At 50.1% G+C, this 25,498-nt stretch overlaps 1 protein-coding gene across 1 annotated transcript in view; it reads left to right on the forward strand.

Annotated features, from left to right (window-relative positions):
• FRAS1 (Fraser extracellular matrix complex subunit 1) overlaps positions 1-25,215 on the forward strand; it is a 122,859-nt gene extending 97,644 nt beyond the window's left edge. The window contains exons 47-72 of the mRNA XM_075709391.1: positions 233-373; positions 1,912-2,139; positions 2,424-2,537; positions 3,838-3,988; positions 5,068-5,227; positions 5,716-5,878; positions 6,347-6,593; positions 7,491-7,835; positions 8,142-8,302; positions 8,691-8,838; positions 9,757-9,962; positions 10,440-10,596; positions 11,267-11,467; positions 12,836-13,023; positions 13,434-13,709; positions 14,720-14,952; positions 15,355-15,515; positions 16,292-16,506; positions 18,042-18,192; positions 19,630-19,737; positions 19,915-20,074; positions 20,826-20,942; positions 21,618-21,784; positions 22,120-22,325; positions 23,478-23,624; positions 24,631-25,215. Coding sequence (XP_075565506.1) covers positions 233-373; positions 1,912-2,139; positions 2,424-2,537; positions 3,838-3,988; positions 5,068-5,227; positions 5,716-5,878; positions 6,347-6,593; positions 7,491-7,835; positions 8,142-8,302; positions 8,691-8,838; positions 9,757-9,962; positions 10,440-10,596; positions 11,267-11,467; positions 12,836-13,023; positions 13,434-13,709; positions 14,720-14,952; positions 15,355-15,515; positions 16,292-16,506; positions 18,042-18,192; positions 19,630-19,737; positions 19,915-20,074; positions 20,826-20,942; positions 21,618-21,784; positions 22,120-22,325; positions 23,478-23,624; positions 24,631-25,215 — 5,136 coding nt within the window. The remainder of the gene's footprint in view (positions 1-232; positions 374-1,911; positions 2,140-2,423; positions 2,538-3,837; positions 3,989-5,067; positions 5,228-5,715; positions 5,879-6,346; positions 6,594-7,490; positions 7,836-8,141; positions 8,303-8,690; positions 8,839-9,756; positions 9,963-10,439; positions 10,597-11,266; positions 11,468-12,835; positions 13,024-13,433; positions 13,710-14,719; positions 14,953-15,354; positions 15,516-16,291; positions 16,507-18,041; positions 18,193-19,629; positions 19,738-19,914; positions 20,075-20,825; positions 20,943-21,617; positions 21,785-22,119; positions 22,326-23,477; positions 23,625-24,630) is intronic.
• Positions 25,216-25,498: the final 283 nt, after the last annotated feature.

A 25,498-nucleotide genomic window follows, 5' to 3' on the forward strand; every position in this document is an offset into this window, starting at 1 on the left:
GGTGTCCATAAATATCACAGAAAGAGGAAGAATAAATTAGTGGGGAGGAATGGAAGAGGTCGTGTTCACGAGATCTGAGCTTAGCAGCTCTTGTTTCCTGACTAAACAAGGCCAAAACGAAGTGACCCAAACTCAGTGGATCACTGTGGTCTCCTTAAAGCATTGCTGTTTCAATGGAGTTGCACTCTTGGTAGACTGAATTCATCACGAGTGGCTTTTCCTCCTGTTCCAGGTGAGCCAGACGTTTGACATCACCATAAACCCTGTAGATGACTCCTTACCTGTAGTGCAAAGCCTCGGGATGACAGTTCAGGAGGGTGTGAGAAAAACCATCACAGAGTTTGAGCTTAAAGCAACAGATGCTGACACAGAGGTAAGGCAGGACTCCCCCTCGCCTCCTCCCTCCCCTGTTCTGCTGCGCATCTGGGCTATCAGAAAAATGGGCTTGTGTTCAAAGAGAGAGATTATAGCGAGTGTCATCTCTCCCTGTGATCATACCCTGTCTGATCACAACATCAAACAAACGGCTTGTGGGAGGCCCAGTTTGTATATAAATAGATGAATGTTTGAGCAAAGCAAAGCCCTGGCTTGAGAAATGGCTTCATCTGGGATGTCTCTTAGATACATAAGCAACAAACCTGCATGGAAAACATTTATAGAGGTTGTGATCAGAGCTAATCCTTGCCCTGTCCTCCTTTCTCTGTGAACATTGTGGATTTGAACTGAGCTTATGCCTAGCCTTGACACTGAGTTTATGCCTAGCACAGATGAAAATGACATTTTCTCTTCCTCCTCCTGGGTCTGGCTGGAGGCTAAGCGGTGTCACGTTGGCTCTGTCTCACTGCGCTGTGGTTTCCCTGCAGCAAGAGAGCTCCCGGCTGCCTGTTACTGCCCGGAGCCAAAGATCCTGCCCCAAAGGTTATCGCTGCTTCCGCCCCGACAGAAGTGACAAGGGGCACGTTGCTTAGAATGGCTGCAGAATGGGGGACTGCTCTTGTATTCGAGGGGTTGTCATGCAGGAGCAGGGAGGTGATTGTCCCCCTGTACTCGGTGCTGGTGAGGCCGCACCTGGAATGCTGTGTCCAGTTTTGGGCCCCTCAATACCAGAAAGACATTGAGGCGCTGGAGCGTGTTCAGAGAAGGGCAACGGAGCTGGGGAAGGGTCTGGAGCACAGGTCTGATGGGGAGCGGCTGAGGGAACTGGGGGTGTTCAGCCTGGAGAAGAGGAGGCTGAGGGGAGACCTGATCGCTCTCTACAACTACCTGAAAGGAGGCTGTAGTGAGGTGGGTGTTGGTCTCTTCTCCCAAGTAGTTAGCGATAGGACGAGAGGAAATGGGCTCAAGCTGCGCCAGGGGAGGTTTAGGCTGGAAATTAGGAAAAATTTCTGCACGGAAAGGGTGGTCAAGCATTGGAACAGGCTGCCCAGAGAGGTGGTGGAGTCACCATCCCTGGAAGTGTTCAAAAAAACGGGCAGACGTGGCACTTGGGGACATGGTTTAGTCTAGTCTACCCTTGATTGGCTTAGAGTAGACTTGGTAGTGTAGGTTAATGGTTGGACTTGGATGATCTTAAAGGTCTCTTCCAACCTAAACAATTCTATGATTCTATGAAGGCAGGAGCTGTCTCAGACCAGCTGAGCCAATGCTTTGGTGTGGTGTGTCTAGCCTGGCTCTCCCTGGTTGGGGTTGTTCTGTAGATAGCCATCTTGGGAGAGGGCTAAAGACAGGGCAGGGCTCAGGGTGAATCAATTCAGCGTGCGGTGCTGCCTTTCAGCCCCTGGTTGGAAACACTGTGCTGGGAAAGCCGTCTGGGCGTAGAGCCCGTCCCCAGGTATCTCGAGCTGGAGGGACCTGCCTGTCCTGGTCCTGGGGTCCCGTCGTCAGCTTTGCCGCTCTGTCTCCTTCGTGCAGGCAGAGTCAATTACGTTCACGGTCATGCAGCCCCCTCGGCATGGCCTGATTGAACGCACCAGCAATGGGCAGCGTTACCACCAAGCCACCACCTTCACCATGGACGACATCTACCAGAACCGCATCAGCTACAGTCACGATGGTAGCAACTCGCTGAAGGATCGCTTCACTTTCACTGTGTCCGATGGGACCAATCCCTTCTTCATTATGGAGGATGGGGGGAAGAAGGTAAGGGGAGGAGAAGGGATGTGAGGGAGACCTTCCATAGCTGATAGAAAGCTACCTCCTCTCAGAGAAGGGGAGACTTAGCTGCTGTCGCTCCACTGAAGATAAGGGCTGAGTATTCTTGGTTATGTGGTGCCATATGCTTCTTCCCTGGTGTACCAGCCTTGGTGTGTGCAAACTCCCCCCAGGACCTCGATCCCAACAGAGCCAAAGGGAGCAAAGTTGGTAATACGATGGATGAGGCTCTGACTCCCAGAGTAACAGCTGTCTCTCTGAACTTTTGTCAGGTTGTGACAGCGGCACCGCAGCGCTTCAAAGTGGACGTTCTCTCTGTGGATGACGGGACACCCAGGGTCGTCACCAACCTGGGTTTGCAGTGGCTGGAGTACGTGGATGGCAAGGTAAGTGCCTACCTGGCTCCAGCTTAGCTTGTTTCTCAGGCTGTTCCAGGAAAAGGAGCTTCACAGGAGAACCTCCTTGATCCTTCAGCGTTTTTATTTTTGTGATAGAGAACGGGTGTCCCTCTGTGCCCATGAAGTGTCTTGGAAAAGGCAGAGGTGCGCAGGGATGCCTGCACTGCAGTTCCATTAGCTAAACCGGGCAGTGTGGCTCCAGGGCACTAAATTGATTCCTGGACCACCTCCTTCCCTTACATCAGCCGGACCACCAAGCCTGGCTCTTCTTGGCTCTTGCACGAGCTGTGCAGTGCAGTGTAGTTCCTGCCTGCCTTCCTGGGCGGATATGTCCTGCCCCTAGTCCCTCCTCCCCAGGGCGGTATGTTTTCAGCTTTGCTGATGGCAGAGAAGTCTTGATTATGTGCCACAGCAGCCATGGTAGAGATATACGGCTTTCAGAGAAATGTGGTATAGGGATTTCTTGCTGTGACATGCCTTTGTTTTGCTGAAGTTCAAACCAAACCCCAGGAAACTCTCAGTCATGAGAGAAAACCTCTCTCAGAAACCCTCAGTCATGCTTGTTTTTGAGGACCCAGCATTAACTGCAAAGAAATACTTTGGTTCTTCCCAGGAAAAAGGGTTGGAAGACACTGTAGTAAGAAATTGTATTAAGAAGTGGCTATCTCAGTTCAAATTCCTGCCTTCAGAAAAAGGACTCCTACAGCCTCAAGCAGTTCAATTCTCTCTTTTTCTCCTGCCGTTAAAGGTGTTTTCTTTTTTAAGAGAAAGCAGAATGTGGTGGAACTGTGTCACATCCGTGTGAGGTCATTCGAAAGAGAACTAGTGCAGGCTCACTAAAGCAGCATGAACTGTCCTGAGTGCATCGTTCAACTTGAGGCTGTTGGCAAATGTTTTGGGCAAAGCCAGGCCTCACCTGAGCATCAGCACAGTTCGTGGAGCAGTGGTTTTGAGGTGAAACCAAAAGATTTGTTCACAGCTTTTAGCCCCAGCTAGACAGGGCTGGGCGGCTTGTTCTGAATTTGCTTTTCTTTGAGCCACAATGGGTTTTTTGTTAAACAAACCAGGTGTGAGGCAGAATTTGAATCCTTCCGGTGCTGTCAAACACCTTGTGGGCATCTGTCTGTTCAAGGCCGCTCCGTGTGCTCTGTGCTTTTACATCCCCTAGCTTTTCCCTCATGGAACACTGTTTGACAGAGGGATGGTTGGGCTTTTTGGATGAACGGTCAATCAGACTTGCACTGCTGGACCTCCAGAGTTTTACTCCCTTGGTTTGGCTTTAATCCAGGCAACCAATCTAATCACTAAGAAGGAATTACTGACGACAGATCCTGACACAGATGACAAACAGCTGATCTACGAGATAACAACTGGTCCCAGAAATGGTTATGTGGAGAACAAGCTGAAACCGGGGACAACTGTGACCACCTTTACGCAGGGTATGGAAGTTGGACTGTATACCGTTGCTTTTTCCTTCAGCTGCTTCAGTTTGTCGAAATAGCTTATGTGGGGCAGGGGGAAGAGGCGCGAGGGGAGAAGGCAAGGGGCAAATCTCAAAGGTGTGTCAAAAATAAGAATTGAACTTTGCTCTCTGTTACAGAAATCCCATAATTTCTTATAGTTGCCAACCTGTGTCCTGTAGCACACCCAGGTTCTCCAGACTTCTTAGAGCTGGAGATCTGACTTGGGACAGTAAGGAGGAGTTGTAGATACTGCAGCTAATCATCACGAGGTCTGGTAGATGTTTAGCCAGCAGTACAGAGTCAGCAACGTGTGGAAAGTTCGCTGTTGCAGGACTGAGAGGCCCTCCATTAGGAAGGGGAGGCCAGGGAGTAACTGCTTCCTACGCCGCTGTGCTTTTTCTGCTGGCTCTTCCCTCTAGACTCCCACAGGCAGGCTGAGAGGGAACTCGCAGCACAGCCTTTTTTAGCATTTCTGCTGCTGCCGTTCGCAGAGCCTCGCACCACACTGCGATAGGCCCTGTACAAATGCAGTCAGAAGTTCTGCCTGTCACTTCTCGTCAGGCCCTGCCAGCCATGCCTGGCCTCCCATGTGCTCATGAAAAAGAAAAGAAGAAGGGAAAAAAAAAAAAAGAGACCTATGTTATTTTAGGGCTGAAGCTTGGGAAGCATATATTATACTGCAGAAGATCAGAGAGCCCGAACCATCTCAGCAGTGAGAAGAAGCCCTGTTAGGATATGCCAGCTTATAGAACAGAGGTGAAATATGTGCTACCCAGGCAAATTCATATTTCTTGCGTTTCATCAAAGCTACTTTAAATTTACCTTATTTTTGAGCCATTATGGATAAAGACTAGGCAAGGGAGTGTCTTGTCACAGCTTGTAGGCTGGCTTCTACAGCAGGTAAGACCAAGGAAGTTAGAAAAAGCTGCTGCAGCATAAAGGCTGTGTGGAAAACCCAATCCCTGCAGTCCTGTGGATGCATGTCTCCACACTGCTCATCTATAAAACTGCTGTTGAATTTCTGGGTTGGCTCATTGGATGTCTCTTCCCGGCAGAGGATGTGAACCAGGGCCTCATTCGGTACGTGATGCATGAGGAGAAGGTTCAGGAAACCGTGGACAGCTTTCAGTTCCTAGTGAAGGACAGCAAACCCAATGTGGTCAGTGGCAACATCTTCCATGTCCAGTGGTCTCTCCTCAGCTTTACATACACCAGGTAAATGGCGTGGGGTTCGCGGCACTCTTCCGACAGATGGGGTCTTATCTGGAGTCAGGCAGGTTGAGCTTTGTCATATGTGACTGAACCTACAGCATGGAAGTGAAATTCTGGGGCGGTTACCGTCATTTCTGCCTGTGTTTCACTGGCACCCCGTCAGGACTGAGGCCTCACTGCTGTACATTGTAGCACCACGCGTGGCATTCCCGTTGAATTAATGCTGTTGATTTCTAGGGGAGCAAAGGGGCCAGCAGGAGCTGGTATGGAAGCGGGAACTCATCTGTGTGTCAGTGGGAAGCACCTGCCGGGTTAAACCATGGAGCAGGGTTGCTGAATAGCTGCCATCTGCCCAAGTTGCTAATTATTAGTGTCCCTGGGTTTTTCTGCGGAGGCAACAGTCAGCCCGAGTCTGTGGTGCTCGCCATCAGCGTAAACACACGGGGTTTGCTCCCCAGCCTGTTACTTGTATCTGCTTGATACGTTTCCAGCTACAACGTCAGAGAGAGCGCAGGCTCTGTGAGCGTCACCGTGAGGCGGATTGGTAACCTCAACCAGTACGCGATAGTCTTGTGCCGCACAGAGCAGGGAACGGCCACCTCCAGCTCCGGTTCTCAGCCAGGAGAGCAGGACTACATGGAGTACGCAGGGCAGGTAGGTTGGGGACACCAGGAGAGGGAAGGTCTGACCATGCGTGCCATCAAGCCTGGATGAAAGAACTGATAAAAACTGATTACAAACACAAAGGAGACTGTATTTCCTTTCTAAAAATTTGTGCTTTATTTGCTTTCAGAAGAGGGTCGCTTTTTTCATCAGTTTTTTATGTTGGTAGATATGCTTTGCGGCAGTGTTGTGACAGACCACAAATGTTACAGGCTTGCCCGAGCAAGGTCACTCCTTACCATGCAAAGGGCTAAAACCATGACCGAGATCAGAAGGGGTAGGGGCCTATGCACTGCATTTGCTGCTGCCCTTGACCTTCACTAGCCATTTATCCTTGGTTAAGATCGGTGTCTGATGGTGCCTGTGCACAGGGTATGTGACTCAGGCAAGGGTAAGACAGGAAGGACAGAAAGTTTCCAACCCCAGTCCAAAGAGAGCAGCCCACTTGCTGCCTTCCAGGTGCAGTTTGAGGAGCAGGAGGACACCAAGGCCTGCACCATCGTCATTAACGATGACGACGTCTTTGAGAACGTGGAGAGCTTTGCCGTGGAGCTCAGCATGCCAGCCTATGCTCTGCTGGGGAACGTCACCCGGGCCACGGTCACCATCACTGACACAGAGGACGAGCCTACGCTGCAGTTCGACAGGAAGACGTACCACGTCAGCGAGAGTGATGGTTTTCTCTCTGCTCCCGTTGAAAGGAAAGGTGGGTCGAGCCGGGCAGAATGACTTTCTGTGCTCCCGTGGGGCCCTGCGGCACAGGAGGGAAAGCGGCTCCGCAGGCACTGCTGTGGGTGAGACGTGCAGAGTCTGAACCCGTACGGCAGAGGGGGTGGATGGGGAGCCCTGGAGACCGTGGCCAACAGTATGTGTGGCTGCCTAGAGCTTGGGAGTTTCATTTTGTACTTTACAGATAACAGAAGCAGTTTAGTGCCTGTATCCTGCAGTTTTTTATCACAAGACTGGGATTACTGCAAAGCTGCTGAAGAGTCGTTGCAGTGTATACCTTTGCCAGGCTCAGGCAAATGACTGTTTCCTGTTGGCAGGCAAATAACAGTGGCCCCCAAAACAAGTGGTGTTCCTTGGGGTTTGATTGTCTATGGTTTTGGGGCGATTCTTTGATTTTTTTGGAAGCAGCTGTGTGGTGCAACTGAAATGATGAGCAACGATGCAGGGCAGAGGGCTTTTTTTTTTTTATTCTTGCCCAGCTCTGCTGAAAGATTCACCAATCCAGTTAAAGCTCCCAGCTTTTGGATTCATTTCTCCTCCCAGCATGAGCAGGGGCAAACCCTTGTATTTATTTGCTGCTTCTCTGTGTTCTAGACACTGTGTTTTATGTGGACCCAATGACTGTACTAGATATTCGTTAATAGGCAAGCGCCACCCGTTTCCTGATCATAGTAACCAAGAGTGCAGATTTGGAGTATGCAAAGTCAGATCTAAGCGAGCTTTTATGCAAGTTTAGGAGCAGGGATGGTGTTCCTTTTTTACTTCTCACCCTCTTTTTCTGAATGCTGCTTTATTATTTAAGTAAATGGTGTCTCCGCCAAATAGAGTAAAAGTATTTCCGTAGAGTTACGGGGTTTTCTCTGTTGTGTCTTAGGGGATACCAGCAGCACTGTGTCTGCCATCTGCTACACCGTCCCCAAATCAGCCAAGGGAAGCAGCCTTTATATGCTGGAATCCGGCTCCGACTTCAAGTCCCGGGGGATGGCGGATGACAGCCGCATCGTTTTTGGTCCGGGTGTCACCGTGACGACATGTGACGTCATGCTGATCGATGACAGTGAATACGAAGAAGAAGAGGAGTTTGAGATCGTATTGGCCGATGCCTCAGATAATGCACGCATTGGCAGCCGGGCTTCAGCCAACGTCTTCATCGGTGGACCCAACGATGCCTCTACAGTGTTCCTGGGGAATGCTACTTTTACCGTCAGTGAGGCTGCAGGTGAAGAGTAGCAGGGGGCTCCCCTGGGGCTGCTCCACACTATGTTAGGGTGCTTGCCGTGAAATCATGCTTTCGCTGGGAAGAGGTGTCAGTAGGAGCGATTTAGGGCACAGCAGCAGAATTGTAGAAGATCTGCAGAGGATTTCTGTTCTTCCCTCTGCCCCTGTGGGGAGGGCTGGGGGTTCTCTGCAATAGCCTGTGCTGAGTGCAGGAGCAGGGGTGAAGGGAGAAGGGCGTGCTGACGGGAAAGGAGTGGGTTTGTGGTATGTGGCTGCTTTCTCATCTTGGTTCTCTCTCGTGATGCAGGAAACATTGAGATTCCAGTCCTCCGACGGGGACCTGATCTCTCAACCCCTATCTCGGTATGGTGTGCCACTCGGACGTCAGACCCTCCATCGGCCAGCCCGGGAATCGATTATGTCCCCAGCTCCAGAAAAATAGAGTTCAGGCCAGGCAAGACAGAAGAGGTGAGGAGCCACTTTGACTCCTGATGAGTCTGCTCTGTCTGATGACACTTCTCTCTTGTTTATGTGCATACTCTATATTTGCCATTTGCCTGTTTTGAAAATACTCTCAGGGCCGCTTGCAAATTGTTAATGAATCTGCCAGGCACAGACTCACATCTGATCAGCACTCTGGCCAGAGAAGATTCAGTCAGGCCACCTCTCCCAGGATAAAGATGGCTGCCTATTCTCTGAAATTATATGCTAGATTTATCTAGAACATTGTTTCCATTAATTACTGAATTCAGAAAAGGCCTGACATAAAGACTTTACATTAAGACACCCAAATGTGAGTGCCAGGAAGGATGAAAGCTTTGCATCTCTAAAAGCAGGATTTCTGCTTTCCTTCCAGTTCTGCACTCTGACAATCCTGGACGATGCGCAGTACCCGGTGATAGAAGGGCTGGAGACCTTTGTTGTTTATCTCAGCTCACCCCATGGAGCTGAGCTGACAAAGCCGTTCCAAGCGATCGTGGCTATTAATGACATCTTCCAAGATGGTAAGTTATCCATGGCAGCTCTGTCAGGTCCATCCTAGCCTCTTCTTTAACACTTCCACACAGCAGGAGGCTAGTCCAAGTTAGGTTAGTTGTAGGCTGGATTTAGCCTGTGATCCCCCCGTTCCATTTGGCTGCGCTGTTTCCTTCCGTGCTTCACTGTCCACAAGATCTTGGAGCTTTCGGAAGCGCGGAATCAATTTTCCTGTAGTGTTCCCTCACTCTCAGGCACGCTTTGCCTTCCTCTGCTGAGGTCTCAGTCTTTGTTTCATGCTTTCTGTGAGCTAAGGTCCCCCCTTACTATGTGAGAAAGTCTCGCTGCATGTTTACTTTCTCTTGTGTTTTAACATCTCTCGTGTTTGCTTGCCTAAGGAAAGCACACACTATAATCTAACTCTGTAGTAGTCTACAATCATTTCTGCCTTTGTATCTTCTGTTGAGGTCTGCCCTCTTTGCTGCAAGCTGTTCGTTCTCTGTCTGTTCACAGGCAGTAGCATAATGCTTTGAGACACAGCACCCATTTCAATACTGAGTCCTGATACAATCCCATCCTGGCATGCCTCGCGAATGCACCATCCCTGTACCGCCAGCCCCGTCTTGTTCTCCAGCACATTGCAATAGCACCAAAATTGATAGGGAAGGAACAGGTTTCATCCGCTGTTGGAGTAGGGCGACTGAGAGGTGACGAGGAGAGATGTCTTCTTTCTGAAGCGCTGCAGGGTCTGCTGATCCTGTGCTCTATAGAGGGTCGATGGCAGTAATGGTCACTTGTTTGTTTGAAACCAAATCCTCTATTGAGGCACAGTTTAGGTGCCATCTTATTCCTTGGCTGTCAGACCCCATGAAGCATGTATGTGCCTCGATTAGCTCCTGTCTCTCTGCAGAGCTTGAACACTTGACTCTTTTTGTTGCCTCCTGCAGTACCAAGCATGCAGTTCACCAAGGATACGTACACAGTGAAGGAGAAGGAGGGTACTCTGCACATCCCCATCTTCCGCACCGGGGACCTGAGCTATGAGTCCTCTGTCAGGTGCTACACACAGAGCCAGACAGCAGAGGTCATGGAGGACTTTGCAGAGAGGAGAAATGCCGAGGAGTCTCGCATCACTTTCTTGAAAGGGGAGAAGGTGAGCTGAACCTGGCTTGTAGGGAGAATGAAGAAGCATTGATGGGAGAGGTTCAGATCTCCTCCTCGACTCTGCATTGTCAGAGGGAGCTGACAGAAGCTGTCCAAACTGGTTTCGTAGATGCTTCAAGTCACAAATTCTTCTGGTCTTGGAAATACGACGTGACTCTGAAGGGGTTGTTTGTGTCACGATGAAACTGGTTAAAACGTGAAATGCAAATCTTCCATGTCAGTAGGACTGGATTGTTGTAGTAGACAGCTGTTGGTTTGTGGAAGTAGATGTCTTCACTGCTGTGTCTCATCATGTAACTGGGTGGTTGGTCCACACTGAAGTAACAGCCATAAAAATAGAAGTGTTTCTTCCAGGATTGACAGTGCTCAGACATTAAACCCTAGATTGTGAAGTACAGTGTGGCCTTTAAGTGGCTTCAGGAGATTTATGAATGTTTGCTGTTTTCTCCTGCTTACTTGGCTTTAGGTGAAGAACTGCAGTGTTCATATCAGTGATGACTCTGCCTTTGAACCAGAAGAGCGGTTCCAGGTCTATCTCGGTAGCCCGCTTGGAAACCACTGGAGTGGAGCCAGGATTGGCAAGGTGGACATGGTGACCGTAACTGTCACCAATGACGAAGACGGTAAGCAATGAGACTCAACGAGGATGTAGGAGTTGTAGTGTAGGATGCAGTTCAGGTAGTCAGCACCGTCTCATCAACAGTTTGTGGTTTAATTTAGTGCACGTGAATGCCTTCAGTCACGTGGTCACCGCTCTGTGTGTAGGTCACTCATGTGGTGGCTTTGTGCACTGGACTGGTCTTAAGGGAAGGATTGAATAACAGTGGCCTGAACCTGCCATTTGTCCCATTTCCCATTCCCCTGCAGTTGCCGTGCTTCCCCTGGGAGATGCTGCCGTCCTCCACGGTGTCACAGCCTGGAGAGATCTGGGGGGAAGAAGGGGGATGCCAGGTCCCTCTGGCGTGACTGCCAGTGGGGGCTGTAGCACCATCACGTGGCATGGATTTGAGGGTGTGCGGTTCAGTGGGAGGCAAGGAATGAGAGAATCATTTGCCATCCTCTGTAGCCCAATACATATGTTGGATTTTGCCCCACCCCTTGCCCTAATTCACATCCAACCCTTACAGCTGCAGTTTTGGCCCTTGCTTTGAGGAACCCCTTGCTCTGAGGATGTGTAGAGAGAGTCTAAAAGGAGCTGAGCTTAGCTCACCCCAGTTACTTGAATGCCCTTCATCTGTAAACGGTCAGCTGGCACACAAACCTGGGGCTTTTTCTTCACTGCTGTTTCTTTAGCACCCACCATTGAGTTTGAAGAAGCTGCGTACCAAGTACGGGAGCCGCCTGGCCCGGAGGGTGTTGCTATTGTAAATGTCAAGGTGGTCCGGAGAGGGGATCAGAACAGGACCTCAAAAGTCCGCTGTAGCACCCGCGATGGCTCAGCTCAGGCCGGAGTGGATTACTATCCCAAGAGTCGAATGCTCAAATTCAGCCCAGGTAAAGGGTCCTTGGAGGGAAGGTTCGAGGTGGTGGCGTGACCGGTGACATTTTGCGTATATCAGAAAGGAGCATGGAAGGGAAACATTCAGGAGACCTGAAAAAAGCCACTTCCTGCATGAGGTTTACAACACAGCACAGGTCTAACTGGTCCCGGTGAAGTGAACTTCATTAGCCGTAAGAAGGCATAATATACCCTTAGATTTTGGGGTTTAGATTTGATTTGGGGTTTGATCTTGGGCTCATCGCAGTCTTTGTGGGAAGAAACCGGCTCTTCAGTGTGTTACAGGTCGGGTGCAAGGCTTTCCCCCTTTCCTTGCATTAGACATGTCCTTCCCCCTCTCCCCTTCTGGTTGCCTGATCTTTCTCAGTTCAAACACAGTGGTGTTTTGAGCACCAGCCCTCTCTGCTCGATAAGCTGCTGCCCAAGCAGGGGGGCAATGAAAAGGAGGAGGGAAGGAAAGCCCGGAGGTGGTGAGCTCTTTACTGAGCAAACTGTAAATGCCTAAGGAGACAGAAAGGGGGTTGAGACTTTCTGCTCACTGGAATTAATGTGACTTGAAAAAGTGGGAAGGCCATCCCAAATCTCGCAATGTTTTCACCTGTGTACAACATTTCATCCCTTCACTGTGCCTTGCTGGATGAGAACGATCTGGGGTTTGGTTTGTTTGGTTGTTTTTTTTTTTCCCCCTCGTTTTTTTGGTAGTGTATTTTAAATATACTACCTAGACCACTTACTATGTGGTCTTTTTTAAAGTGCGGCTATTCTGGGCTGCAGCCCTGCACTCTGCTATGGCTGCGATTTTGTTACACGAATAAAGCTGAACTGTTAAGTGAAGGGTGATCAGAACAGAGAAAGGAGCACTACCATCTGGCAGGTGAGAGTAAAGTGGTCTTCAGAGGACGTAAGGCTCAGCAGAGATCTTTCAGGACCCAGTGCAGCAGCTCAGACCATGTTACTGGACCAAGGAGCCCTCACCAAAGGGTTCTGCCTGCTGCTGTGAGAGCACAGAGATGCTTGCAGCAGGGGTGGGGATGTACTTTGGATCATAGATTTTTACTACAGACAGCTAATACAAGACAGGCGTTATTAATCCTCAGATGGCATCTGCTAGTAAATCTATCACCTGATCAATTGGATCAGTTGTCATAGCTGGAGTTTTATGTATAGAGTAGACTCCTGTGTGGATGGGGCTAAATTATTAGTAGCAATGAGCGGAAATAAAATTTATAATGCATATTTTATCATAACGTTTCAGTGGTCATCGCCTAGCCTAGACCAGCTGTGCAGTTTTTTTATGAGAACTTCAGAGCAACATCTGACGATGAATCGAGTTCTCTCTGTTTCTCTTGCATTGCCTCTCACAGGTGTGAACCACATCATGTTTAAGGTGGAGATCATGTCCAATGAAGACCGGGAGTGGCATGAGTCCTTTTCTTTGGTGCTGGGTCCAGATGATCCGGTGGAAGCTGTTCTTGGAGATACCAGCACTGCAATAGTGACTATTCTGGATCAGGAGGCAGCAGGGAGCCTGATTCTACCAGCACCTCCCGTGGTAAGTTGCCCGTTGCAATGGATGTGATATAGTACCCTTCAGGTACAGACTGAAAACCCTAGGGGGGTTTCTGAAATAAAATGAAGAGCTGCAATCATAGAATCATCGAATCGTTTAGGTTGGAAAAGACCTTTAAGATCATCCAGTCCAACCATTAACCTAACATTGCCAAATCCACCCCTAAACTAATTAAGGGGAGAGTAGCAACCCCACACCTCCTGGCTTGGTGGCTGGATCATTTATAATGAAAGTAAAAACTAGGAATCATTAAGATTGGAAAGGATCTCTAAGATCATCAGTGCAATCATCAACCCCACACCACCATGCAGGCTTGGAGTGTGTGGGAAGGATCGCCTTTTCCGCCCCTCCCCTCAGCCCCAGGCGAATGCTGCCGTCTTGCATCCATACAGGTCGTCACCCTGGCTGATTACGACCGTGTGGAAGAAGTGACCAAGGATGGTGCTAAGAAATCCCCTTCCCCAGGCTATCCGCTCATCTGCGTCACTCCTTGTGACCCTCACTTCCCCAAGTACACGGTCATGAAGGAACGCTGCGGCGAGGCTGGGATCAACCAGTCTTCAATACAGTTCAGCTGGGAAGTAGCAACCCCCACGGATGGGAACGGAGCCAGGTCGCCTTTTGAAACCATCACTGACAACACACCGTTCACGAGCGTCAACCATAAGGTACGTGGCTAGGTACCGGCATGGCGAAGCTGCAAGAGCGCGTGGCGTTAAGTCAGCGAGGGCTTGGGGCGGCTCTGTCGGTCTGCGTGAAATTTGGTTGCGTTCCTGCAGCTGAAAAGTCGACGCACCTGAAAAAGTGGCTGTGCCTGAATAAAAGCTCAGCACGCTGATGTGACCTGTGCTACCAGGGTTTGGCTGTGGGATTGTCTGCTTTCCTTCCATCCTGCTCGAGTGGCAGGAAGAGCGTAGCTCAAGTTATGAACCACTGTTCCTTCAGGCACTCATTTTGCTGCATTTCTCCGTGTGTGGCCTGAGACCTCTCTGTCCCTGGACTGTTCACATCCTGCCCCACAAACAGAATTACTGTTTTCCTCTGAGGGCTTTTCCCAGGTGCTCCCAACTGTGATGTCTCAGCTCTTCTCGGGCACCCAGGTCTGCTTCTAGACCATGCCTACTCATGCATGAGTCTGAGACATTTTTAGTGGGTAGCACGCACTTTAGTTACACAGAGGTTAAAACCTAAAATCGCCTCGGATTTGGGATTGGAATGAGACGTATGGGTGCTTCTTTGGGGATGATTTTTTGCCTTTTGGCTTCAGAAAATTTAGCAGTGTTCTTCACTGAGCCTGCTAAAAGCACCGCTTCTGTTGACATGGGAAGTAGCTGTGAGCACTCAGACACTTCAGTAAATCCCTGGTGGCAGGAGACAGATGGAGCCTGGCAGATCACAACAGCTCAGGCTCCCTCTTCCCCTCCCTTCAGTATGTGGGCAGAGTTAGGAAGCTGTAAAGCACCCGACATGCTCAAGCATCTGTTGCAGCGTAGGTAAAAAGAGGCCAATCACACCTGCACGCCCACGCGGCCAAGCAAACATTGGCACGCACATGCTCCTGGTTTGCGTGCGCCTCGCCTCAAAACGCCAGGACAAAGTGGTTTTGCTACACAGTCAGATGTTGCAACGCTGGTGTGTTTGACCCACACGCGTGTTTCTCCCTCCTCGTTCCCGGCAGGTGCTGGACAGCATTTACTTCAGCCGGCGGTTCCACGTGCGCTGTGTGGCCAAGGCTGTGGACAAGGCTGGCCATGTGGGGACCCCCCTGAGAAGCAACGTGGTTACCATCGGCACAGACAGTGCCATTTGTCACACTCCTGTGGTCGCAGGGACGGCCCGAGGTTTCCAGGCCCAGTCGTTCATTGCCACTCTGAAGTACTTGGACGTCAAGCACAAGGAGCATCCCAACAGGTGTGAGCCTGGAGAAGGGGAGAGCGCGGTCCTTCCCCGGACCCTCCCAGAGTTACAGAGCTGGCTCGGGTCGAGAGGAGAATATGTGTCTGAAACCACATCCCGGCATGCAGCGTGCCCTCTTGAACAGCGTAGGGTGCTCAGGGCCGTGCTCCCACTCTCTTCCTCGCACCCTACTCTGCTGCGGGGGTGCCCATCCCCTCAGGACATGGGAGTTGGTGGGACAGCTTAAGGAGCAGATGTGCAGAGGGCGAAATTTAGCTGAAACTAAAGATCAGGCTGCCACTAGCAGGCTCACCCTGTCCATGCTGTGCTGCTGTGGGGTGTGGGGTAACACGTGAGGCTTCCGTGCCTGCCAGGGCTGCTTTTTTTTCCTGCTGTCTCATCCACTGTTTGTTCCAGAATCCACATCTCGGTGCAGATCCCGCATCAGGATGGTATGCTGCCCCTCATCTCCACCCTGCCGCTGCACAACCTGCATTTCCTTCTCTCCGAGTCTATCTACAGGCACCAGCACGTCTGCTCAAACCTGGTCACCATCAAAGACCTCAGAGGCATCTCGGGTAATTTTTAAAGCCAGCTTCTGCTTTCTGAACTTGGAGGTAGGGAGAAGCCAGGAAAGAAATGCAGAGAAGGCGGCTTTGTGTTTCTCTGGGCTCTCTTGGCATTATGTAAGTAATAATTAATCTTCCTGTACTAACAGCAGTGAACAGAGTCGCCCCGTTGAAGATGAGACACGGTGTATGGGAATGTTGAAAAGATGATGGGGTTAAGCAGCATTGCTCTGTTTGAGGAGGTTGTAGGTTCACACCGTGCTGGTGATTTTCCGCTTTCCAAGTCTGTCTTGTGATATCCACGCGGTTAGAGAGGGATCGCTGCGTCTGTGTCACTGAGGTCTCCAGCGGGGCAGCAAGAAGCAGTAAAAGCAAATTCACTGCTGAAGTAAATGCCAGAGCTGAAGAAAAAAGGCAGTTTGCGTCTCTAACGCTCAGGGTAGTGGGGTCCGCAGTTGTTCCATGGTGGCCAGGGGGTTGTTGTACTTCATTCTGTTCATTTCATACTCAAGCTGTTCTGCATTCCTTAAAGTTCAACTTCAGCCTTTCATTAGTAGGTTCTTTTTGGTTTTTAGGATTCTTACCCCATTCCTCTAACATTTTCCCCTGTGAAGACCTGTGTATAGTCAGTTAGACCTCTAGGAGAATGAAGCAAGAGGAGCCCGTTAAGTCCCTAACAGAAGAAGTCACTGCCATGATTTGAGAGTGAAAATGGGGCCTCAGTACTTGTCTTCAAGCTCTTTAAAATCTGGGGTGATCAGTGTCCTGATGTCTCTTAATCCCAGAGGCAGGGTTTCTGGATGAAGTGACCTACGACAGCATCATTCTTGGTCCGGGCTATGACCGCCCTTACCAGTTTGACCCCACAGTGAGGGAGCCGAAGACGATCCAGCTCTATAAGCACCTCAACCTGAAAAGCTGCATTTGGACTTTTGATGCTTATTACGACATGACTGAGTTAATTGATGTCTGCGGAGGCTCTGTTACCGCTGACTTCCAGGTGAGGTGCCATACCCAAAACTCTTCCACATAATACAGATCTTCCTCAGTTCTTAGGCAAAGCTCCGCTTTGTGCTCATGAATATTTGCTGGGTATGTTTGCTGCGCTGCTCTGCTCTGCACAACTGGAGCATGGGGGTTTTTTCCCCCCTTTTACCTAGAAAAGAACGGTGCTTTGCGAAATGCATTTAATTAATTTATTTTGGTTGTGGTAACATAGGTTTTGTTCTCTTAATCTTCAGAGCTCCAGTAAAACGTTTGTTTTAAATATAAGGATGTAGTGGAAATACAAAACATTCTCACCTGTGCTCTGTTCTTTGACAATTCTGACTGCATTCTTAGCCAATATAAATGAGCAAAGAACAGAGCAGAGGCACATCAGTTCGTACTCCTTGGTGGAGCGAGGTCATGGGAATTTTTAAGTAATTTCTTAATTAACCGGCTGGCAGACCGAAAGCCAGAAATGTTCTCCTATAAAACAGCAGCTTTCGCTATGAGCCGTGTCTCACTGCCCTCTCATGGATGGATTATACATGAACGTCTCACTCAAGTGAATATCTCATCTACGTTAGATTCTTTTATTAAATTCCCAGTCACAACATTAGGGCCAACATCATCTCTCTTAATTCCTGCCAGCCTGGAATACTTTGTTACCTTTCCTTTTATAGCTCCAATTATTTGCACAAATCCAGAGAAGATACTTGACCCGAACAACTGCATCATTTAGTACGTGGAGGCTGGCACCAACCGGTCTGGAATGTCTCCCTGAGCTCTCTCAGGGCCTTGCAGAGTACAGCTGCGCTCCGCAGATAATAAATGGTGTATATGTAGCCGGAGAGCTGTGGTATTTCAGATACTTTTAGGGCCAGTTCTAAGCAAGCGGAATTACTTATTTTTAATTCACAGAATCGGAAACTGAGGGGGTTTCGAGGTGAAGTTGTGACCACAGCTCCTTTTGTACCATGACACCAGTGGGCTTTTAGCACTTGCCTTATTTAAAATGCAGGTTTGACTAAAGTACCTAATGTAAAGATAAAGAAAGTTCAGTTATCTCTGACTTAATTGTAGGAGTTTTGTAGTATGTGAGGACCACTCTGCGCTTCCATATTTTTCCCAGCAGTTCGATGTTATTTTTCATATGGCAGTCCAGCAATAATTTCTTTGCAAATCAGCTGATTGTTTGCCAGTAATGCTCAGCCTTTATGGAACAATGACACTATATTGCTTTAGAAATACTTTGTCCCCACATTATTCTCCCTGCGTTTAGGTCATCCATAGTCCAGAACTAAAAAGGAGCCTTCAGCCTTTATGGAACAATGACACTATATTGCTTTAGAAATACTTTGTCCCCACATTATCCTCCCTGCGTTTAGGACATCCATAGTCCAGAACTAAAAAGGAGCCTTCCGTTGCAGGTACTCTGGCTTTTTTTCCCCATTTGCAGAGCAGGATGTGAATGCAGCGGCTGCCGTGCGTCTGGGCCAGCGTCTCTCCTTTGGAAGGTGCATGACCACCTTTTGGGGCTTTTATTGACAGGTACGGGACTCGGCTCAGTCCTTCTTAACGGTCCACGTCCCACTCTACGTGTCCTATATTTACGTGACAGCGCCGAGAGGTTGGGCTTCTCTTGAGCACCACACAGAGATGGAATTCTCCTTTTTCTACGATACCGTTCTCTGGAGGACAGGTAGGTGCGAGGCATTTGAAAGGGGTATGGGAGAATTGGTTTGTTCTCTTTTTTTTTTTTTTCATTTTTCTTAGTTTCTGCACTGCCACCGCAGTCCTGAGCATCGGTAGCGCTCACTGCAGTGAAGGGCAGGCAGGCTGAGTCCAGGCGTGCCTGCGTTTGTGTAAGCTTAGCGAGCGAGGGGCTGCCATTTCCCCCCAGCCTCTCCCTGCTGACGGGAGCAGTTGTCACTGAGCCCTAGAAAGTGCCGCAGGAAAAGAGCTCGCTCTTCATCGGAGCCTCCACAGCCAGGCAGAGGTTGCTCCTCGTAGGATATTTGGAGAGATTTCTCTGACGCTTTTCGGCGATTCTCCTGTGGGAGCTGCAGTTCCTCAGCCTCCTGGCTCTCACAGATGGACTTTTTCCCATAATATCCCCCCGTTTGTTAAAACAGCGGTACTCCCAGCAGCGAGCCCTAAACCATTCCTATCCTCCGCTGGTGGTTACACCCAAGACCTAACATCCGTGCGTCTATGTGTGGTTTATCCTGTGCCTGCGAGTCTGCTCCTTCCAGCTTATGAATTGTCCTTTCCCACAATATTTGGAGCCTGTGTGTGTTTGCTGTGAATCCGTGCCTGCAGCCTCGAGCAGTATTGCTGCTCAAAGGGCTACGAGGAACAGACAGTGCCTCGCCTTGGATTTTATTCTGCCGGCGGTGACACTAAGTATTGTAGAGGAGGGACTCGCGGGGCTTTGTTCATGGAGGGCCGCTCAGGAATTAAGGCCGGGAGTACCTAGAAAGAATTATCTCCAACTTATTATGTAAAATAAGTTACGTTCCCAGGCTAATCATAGGGGGGAACTATTTCATAGAACCACAGAATCGTTTAGGTTGGAAAAGACCTTTAGGATCATCCAGTCCAACCATTAATCTAACACTGCCAAGTCCACCACTAAACCAGTTAAGGTGAGAGTAGTAATTTCATCTTTCCTGGCTCGGTTGCTGGATTATTCTTTAATGACAGTAAAATACTAGGAATCATTAAGGTTGGAAAGGACCTCTAAGAGCATCAGTCCAACCATCAACCCAACACCCCCATGCCCACTAAACCATGTCCCCAAGTGCCACGTCTGCCCGTTTTTTGAACCCCTCCAGAGACGGTGACTCCACCACCTCTCTGGGCAGCCTGTTCCAATGCTTGACTACCCTTTCCGTGAAGAAATTTTTCCTAATATCCGATCTAAACCTCCCTTCATGCTTGAGTGAGACTTAGGCGGCACGTGTGGATAATGGAGGAAGTGTATAGCTGACTCACTGGAGGATGATCCCGATTAAACCGTGCCTTTTGGGAGCTCTCTCAAATGCTTCTGGAGTTCCGTGGGGCTGACAGGGCCCACCTGAGGACCGACTGCGCTCTGTGGCCTCCCCAGTGACTTTGTTTTTGCTGCACCACGCAGGGATTCAGACCGACAGCGTTCTCTCAGCCCGGCTGCAGATCATCAGGATCTACATCCGCGAGGATGGCCGGCTGGTTATTGAGTTCAAGACACAGGCCAAGTTCAGAGGTGAGAGCGTTAGTCCTGACAGAGGAAGAAATTCAACGTACAAATACAGATTTGTTGTGCAAACACAGGCAACGGAACAAGTCCCTCCTCCCACGAGGAGTCCCTGTGTGCTGATGTGTGCGGCGTGGGGTCTCCCCGTACTCTGCCTTACCTGTCACCTCCTTGTCCTCACCCCAGGGCTTTTTGTAATGGAGCACCACAGCCTGCCAGATGTCAAGTCTTCTTTAATGACTCCAGACCACCTGGGAGGGATCGAATTTGACCTGCAGCTGCTGTGGAGCGCTCAGACTTTCGACTCTCCCTACCAGCTCTGGAGAGCAACCAGCTCCTATAACAGGTGAGGACTGCGGGTTCGGCCGCCTTCAGCAGCTTCCCACAGCACAGTGTTCTTCTTGAGCAATGAACGTGCTCGTAGTTAACAGCAGCGGCGGAGCAGCTTCAAATCCAGGCCTGAGAGAGCAATCCCTGTTGCCCTTTCAGCAGCCGCAGCCGAGAGTGTGCAGTGGTCAGGAGCCGGCCCTGTGCACGGGCTCAGAGCTAGAGCACGCAGGGAGCCGCTGTCGGGGCTGAAAATGCTCCTCTACTGGTTGTGTAAGTAGAGGAACAACCAGTTTGTCTCCTTGTAAATGCATTTTTCTAGCAGTTAAGCCAGTGGCTAGGTAGATACCAGAGGTGACAATGTATTCAAGGTTGTTTTGCCGTCTGCAAGTTCAAAGCAGGATTTCGTGTCCACGACTGACTTAATCGGTAGCGCTATGCTTGGTAGAGGTAGGTCTATTAAGCTCTAGAAATATTTGGTTCACTTCTTTAAAAAATTCCTTTTGGTTATTAGTTCTGTCTGTGACTTTATTCTTACAGTCTGTACTCCTTGCACAGAGGGTCAAATTAAACACCGCAAGTCAAATTTGTCCCTCCTGCGACTGCTGGAGTAGATGGACATTTCTGCGGGGAGGGAGAGGTCCTGCTATGAACTTTTGTCTTGCCTGCTTACACTAATTAGGAAATGGTGGATGTTAGGCAAACCCATCAGCTGGGGGAACAGCTTGGAGTCTCGTTTGGTGACCGCAGTGTCTCCTGTCTGTTCCCAGGAAGGACTACTCTGGAGAATACACGATCTTCTTAATCCCCTGTACTGTGCAGCCCACGCAGCCGTGGATAGAGCCCGGAGACAAGCCCCTGCCCTGCACGGCTCACGCTCCTGAGCGGTAAGGAGTCCCCGTCATCACGGCAGCAAGACGGCTTCAGCCCATTTGGGTTGTTTGTGTGATCCCAGCAGGCGTGTGGCACCCTACAACTGCAGCAGGAAGGGAAAAGGGGAGGGGAAGAACCTCCCCTTTGGCTCAGGAGTCCCCCTGCCACCGAGACCGTCCCTGCTCAGCGTGCTGAAAGGTGGCTGGGCTGGGCTGGGCTGGCTCCAGGCAGTCTGTAGCATGGTTTGTTACTCCTGAGCACGAGGCAGGCGTCTTTGCTTTCTTTAAAACAAGAACTTTCTTTAAAAAAGTTGCCTTTGTGTGCCTGCCTTTCCTCTGTCACGGCTAGCGAGACTGTGGGCTCCCAGCACAGGGGCTGTCGGACGTCTTGGCCAGCGGTTTGCAGCCTCGGGGCTGCAGAAGCCCGCATAGCCTTCGGTTGTCCCCAGAGAGAGAGAAAATCAAACCTGTTGGGAGCAGGCTTCAGCTGGTCATGCAGAGCCCTGCACCATTGCTGGAAAAACTGGGTGAGGGGCAACAAGCCATTTGGGGCGAATGCCACCGTCGTACGGGCTTGCTGGACTATAAATGGGAAAGCAGGAGGGAAGAAAGGTGAAGCAGACTGGTTAGGTCACCAGCGTGTACGTCCAAACTAAACCTTTCCTTTTTCCTTTCCTGTCCCCATTTCAGATTTTTGATCCCGATTGCCTTCCAGCAGACAAACCGCCCAGTTCCCGTCGTCTACTCCCTAAACACGGAGTTTCAGCTCTGTAACAACGAGAAGGTGTTTCTGATGGACCCCACCAAATCCGAAATGTCTCTGGCAGAAATGGATTACAAAGGGGCTTTTTCAAAGGGTAGGATTTATTTTCTTTTTCCTTACTGTTGTGCTTGTACCTAAAGTTTCTGTCTTCACAACTTCCATTCCTCTGAAAGAGAAGGGTAAAACCCAGATTTGGCTTTGCCTCTTTCACAGCAACAAATGGCATTTTCAGCATGTCACAGCCCTGGAATGGCGTGACCAGAAGACAGACAAGAATGTGCTCTGGCATGGCATTCTGCCATCTGCACATGCAAATCAAAACCCTGCAAAACCCAGAGCCATGTGTCACTTGGTACATTTGGCTCTAACAATGGTTCTTATGTTGAATCGGAGCATTCAACCCAACCGTTTTTCTCCCAACCTCCTCAGGGCAAATCCTGTATGGCCGCGTGCTCTGGAACCCCGAACAAAACCTAAATGCTGCTTACAAACTGCAGTTGGAGAAAGTCTATCTGTGCACGGGCAAGGATGGCTACGTGCCTTTCTTTGACCCAACGGGCACCGTCTATAACGAGGGGCCCCAGTATGGCTGTATTCAACCCAACAAGCACCTGAAACACCGATTTCTCCTCTTGGTAAGTTTTCTGCTGTGGACAAAACCGCAACGTTGAGTATTGTGGGCGATTGTGTCCGGAGAAAGTCTGATCTCTCAGCCTTTTGCTGACCTAATAGACCTGGGAACCAAATGGCCTTCCTACTCGTGGTGGGGGTGCACATACTGATATTTAGCTCCTATTAGCTATTTGAGTCCGCATCTTCTCACTAGACTGTCCGTCCCAGATGACGTAGCGCTGTTGTTTTTCTGTTTGACTTCCCCAGGCACCCCCAAACCCTGCAGAGTCTCCAGGCAGACCCTGCCACCCCTCCCAGCCACCTGCACCTTTGTGCAGCCACAGAAAACCAGAGCCCATGGTGCCCGTGCTAAACACTTCCCTCGTCTGTGCGAGACCTCAAGTACTGGCTTGCAAAACTGTCCTCTGCTTCTGCTTTCTCTTCCCCCCCCCCCAACTACAAACAGATTCTGACTACAAAGGGATGAGATGTGAAATGTGGTGGCTTTTTTGCAGTACTGGGCAGACAGGTGCAAACCATGAAGACAAGATCAGTTTTTCCTCAGTCTTAATCCATGAGTATTTCTTAGTCTAAAAAAATAAAAACTGAACCACAGATTAGGAGGAAAAAGAAGTGAGGTACCAGACTCTTAAAATTTCCCTTGATCTCTGCTTATACTATGGCTGACTGGACTACCATTGCATAAAGGGAGATTTATTTATCAGCTACACAGAAATTCTTCTTATACAAATCTACAGTTAGCTCCCAAGATGCATTCAGCATTTACTACGTGCTTTGTAGTTAACATTTGCCAGCGTCCTCGCTGGCAGCCCCGTTACCGCTCGGAGGACGAGGGTAATGTTAATGGTATTAGTTTGGCACGCGTATTCGAGCAGGCTGGTTAAACTCTTCTCCCAGTCTTCAGCTCTGCACACCTAATATTGCCACAACCGGTGCTAAAACAGTATGAAGTGTCTACAAATCATAGAGGTCAGAAATATTTTCTGGGCAGTAAGCTATGTGTTTAAAGAAATGGCCGTGCCCACGTGTAGGTGTGGAGACCGGGCATTTGGATTCGATTTGTGCAGCAGGAGGCGGGTGTTATTTAGTGACCTGGCTTCTGGCTTCCCTTTGGAAAGGGAAGCTCCTCTTCATAACACCTCTCTGATTTCCAGGACCGAAACCAACCGGAAGTGACGGATAAGTATTTCCACGATGTGCCTTTCGATGCCCACTTCGCTTCCGAACTGTCCGAGTTTCACTCGGTAAGCAGCATGCCCGGAGTCGATGGATTTACTCTCAAGGTGGATGCTCTCTACAAGGTACGTACCAAGTGATAACCGGTGGCCCAAAACCAACTTCTCTGTCCAGGACGTCCCAAATACTTTGTGAATTGTAGGCTCTGGGCCTGACGCTGCCTAGAGAAACCAAATTCGCACCAGGTTAGGTCTTGCAGCCTTAACGGCAACGCTCAACCAACTTTTCTGATGGCGTGGCGGGACGCGTCGTCTCCGCACCCGCCCGCAACGTGGTCTCCTCACGCACGCGCGATCGTCTGCGTTTGCCTGGGTGTAAACGCGAGGCGAGAGATCGGCGTCTCTGTTCAGCAGCGGAGCACGCGAACGGCGCGGTCCCTTCCTCCGAAGGTACCCGCAGCTCGGAGCTCTCCACACCCCTTCCCAATTACAGGGGCAGGCGACCTCTGGGTGCGGTTCCCCTCCACGCGCAGAGGCTGGCGAGTACGAGACTCAGAGGAGCCGAGCCGATCGTGGCAGAAACGGGAGGGACACAGAGGAAACCCTCAATTGAGGGCAGAATTTTAGATCCCGACTTTTTGGCTTTTTTGTCCCTCCCCAGAGAAGCCCTCTCTGTAACTCGGTGACCTCTGTTCGCTTAAGGGGCTTCTCGGCGTTGCTGGGATTGTACCGTCAGTTAACAGTGGAACTGGTGAAGAAACAAACTCCAGCACACAAAATGGAGATGAGGAATTTATTCTGGTGATTAAGATTGGGGTTTTTTTCCCCCCTCAAAGCACTCAGGAAAGCAGCTCTTTAAAAACAGATTATTAACGTTCCTGAACTAATTATTGCAGTTGCCAAAGATAGGCAACAGGACTGAACACCTCACTTGGTGATAAATAATATTACTTGGTGATAAATAATATTGCAGGTGCTCGTAAAAACACACTGAGCTTTTTCGTTGATATTTGCACGAGTCAAGAAATGGGACGAGAAAATGCAAGCAGCTCTACCTTCGCTAAACAAAATCACTTGATCTAAAAGCTGTAGTTAAAACTCCCTGTGTGCACGTTCTTCCCTTTTCTTAAAGGTGGAAGCTGGCCACCAGTGGTACCTTCAAGTCATCTACGTAATCGGCCCCGAGAGCATGGCAGGGCCTCGCGTTCAGCGATCCCTCGCTCGCCGCTGGAGACGCGGCCGCAGGGACTTGGTGGACAGCGACGGGAGGCTGATGCTGGACGACTCCTTAATCTACGACAACGAAGGCGACCAGATCAAGAACGGCACCAACATGAAGTCGCTGCTCTTGGAGCGGGAGGAAGCCGCCGTCGCAGCCTCCTTATCTCAAACAGGCGCTTCCCTGGGGAGCGCCTTCGCTGCTGTCACCCTGCTGCTGCTGCTGCTGGCGGGGGTTTGCCTCCTCGCCAGAAAGTGTCGAAGGGTGCGGAGGAAGCGAGCGGCTGCCAGAGCCGCCCCGGAGGAACATCCCCTGAACACCAAAGTGCAGCTGCCCAGGGGCGCGGAGAGGACCCTGGACAGCCGGTACTGCACCGTGAGGAACATTAATATATTGAGGGAAGGCGGGGGCGTCCGCGAGGGGAAAGGCAGGAAGGTGAAGCAGGTGAACTTGGAAGTCAAAGTCCACAGCAATTTGCATGATGGAACGGAAGTTTAACGGAGCGCACGCTTTGGTTTGGTAAAAGCTTTTTATAAATTGTAAAAAAAAAAAAAAAAAAAAACCAAACAAAAAAAATCCAAAAGAAGTTACGCTGGTATTTTTATACTCTAGGGAGGAAGAGGAGTGGCTCTAGCTCACCTCTGCTCCCCGCTGAGCCGCTTCATTGCACGGTGCTGCCGCCTTCTCCACCTGTGCCTCCACCGCGCTCCGGCTCCGCCTCAGCCAGGGGAGAGCCGCAGGGACCCTCTGCTCCCAGCCCGCAGGGCTCGGGGTCCGTTCC

This window comes from Pelecanus crispus, chromosome 4 (genome assembly GCF_030463565.1).
Source record: "Pelecanus crispus isolate bPelCri1 chromosome 4, bPelCri1.pri, whole genome shotgun sequence".
In the NCBI taxonomy this organism is placed as follows: Eukaryota; Metazoa; Chordata; class Aves; order Pelecaniformes; family Pelecanidae; genus Pelecanus; species Pelecanus crispus.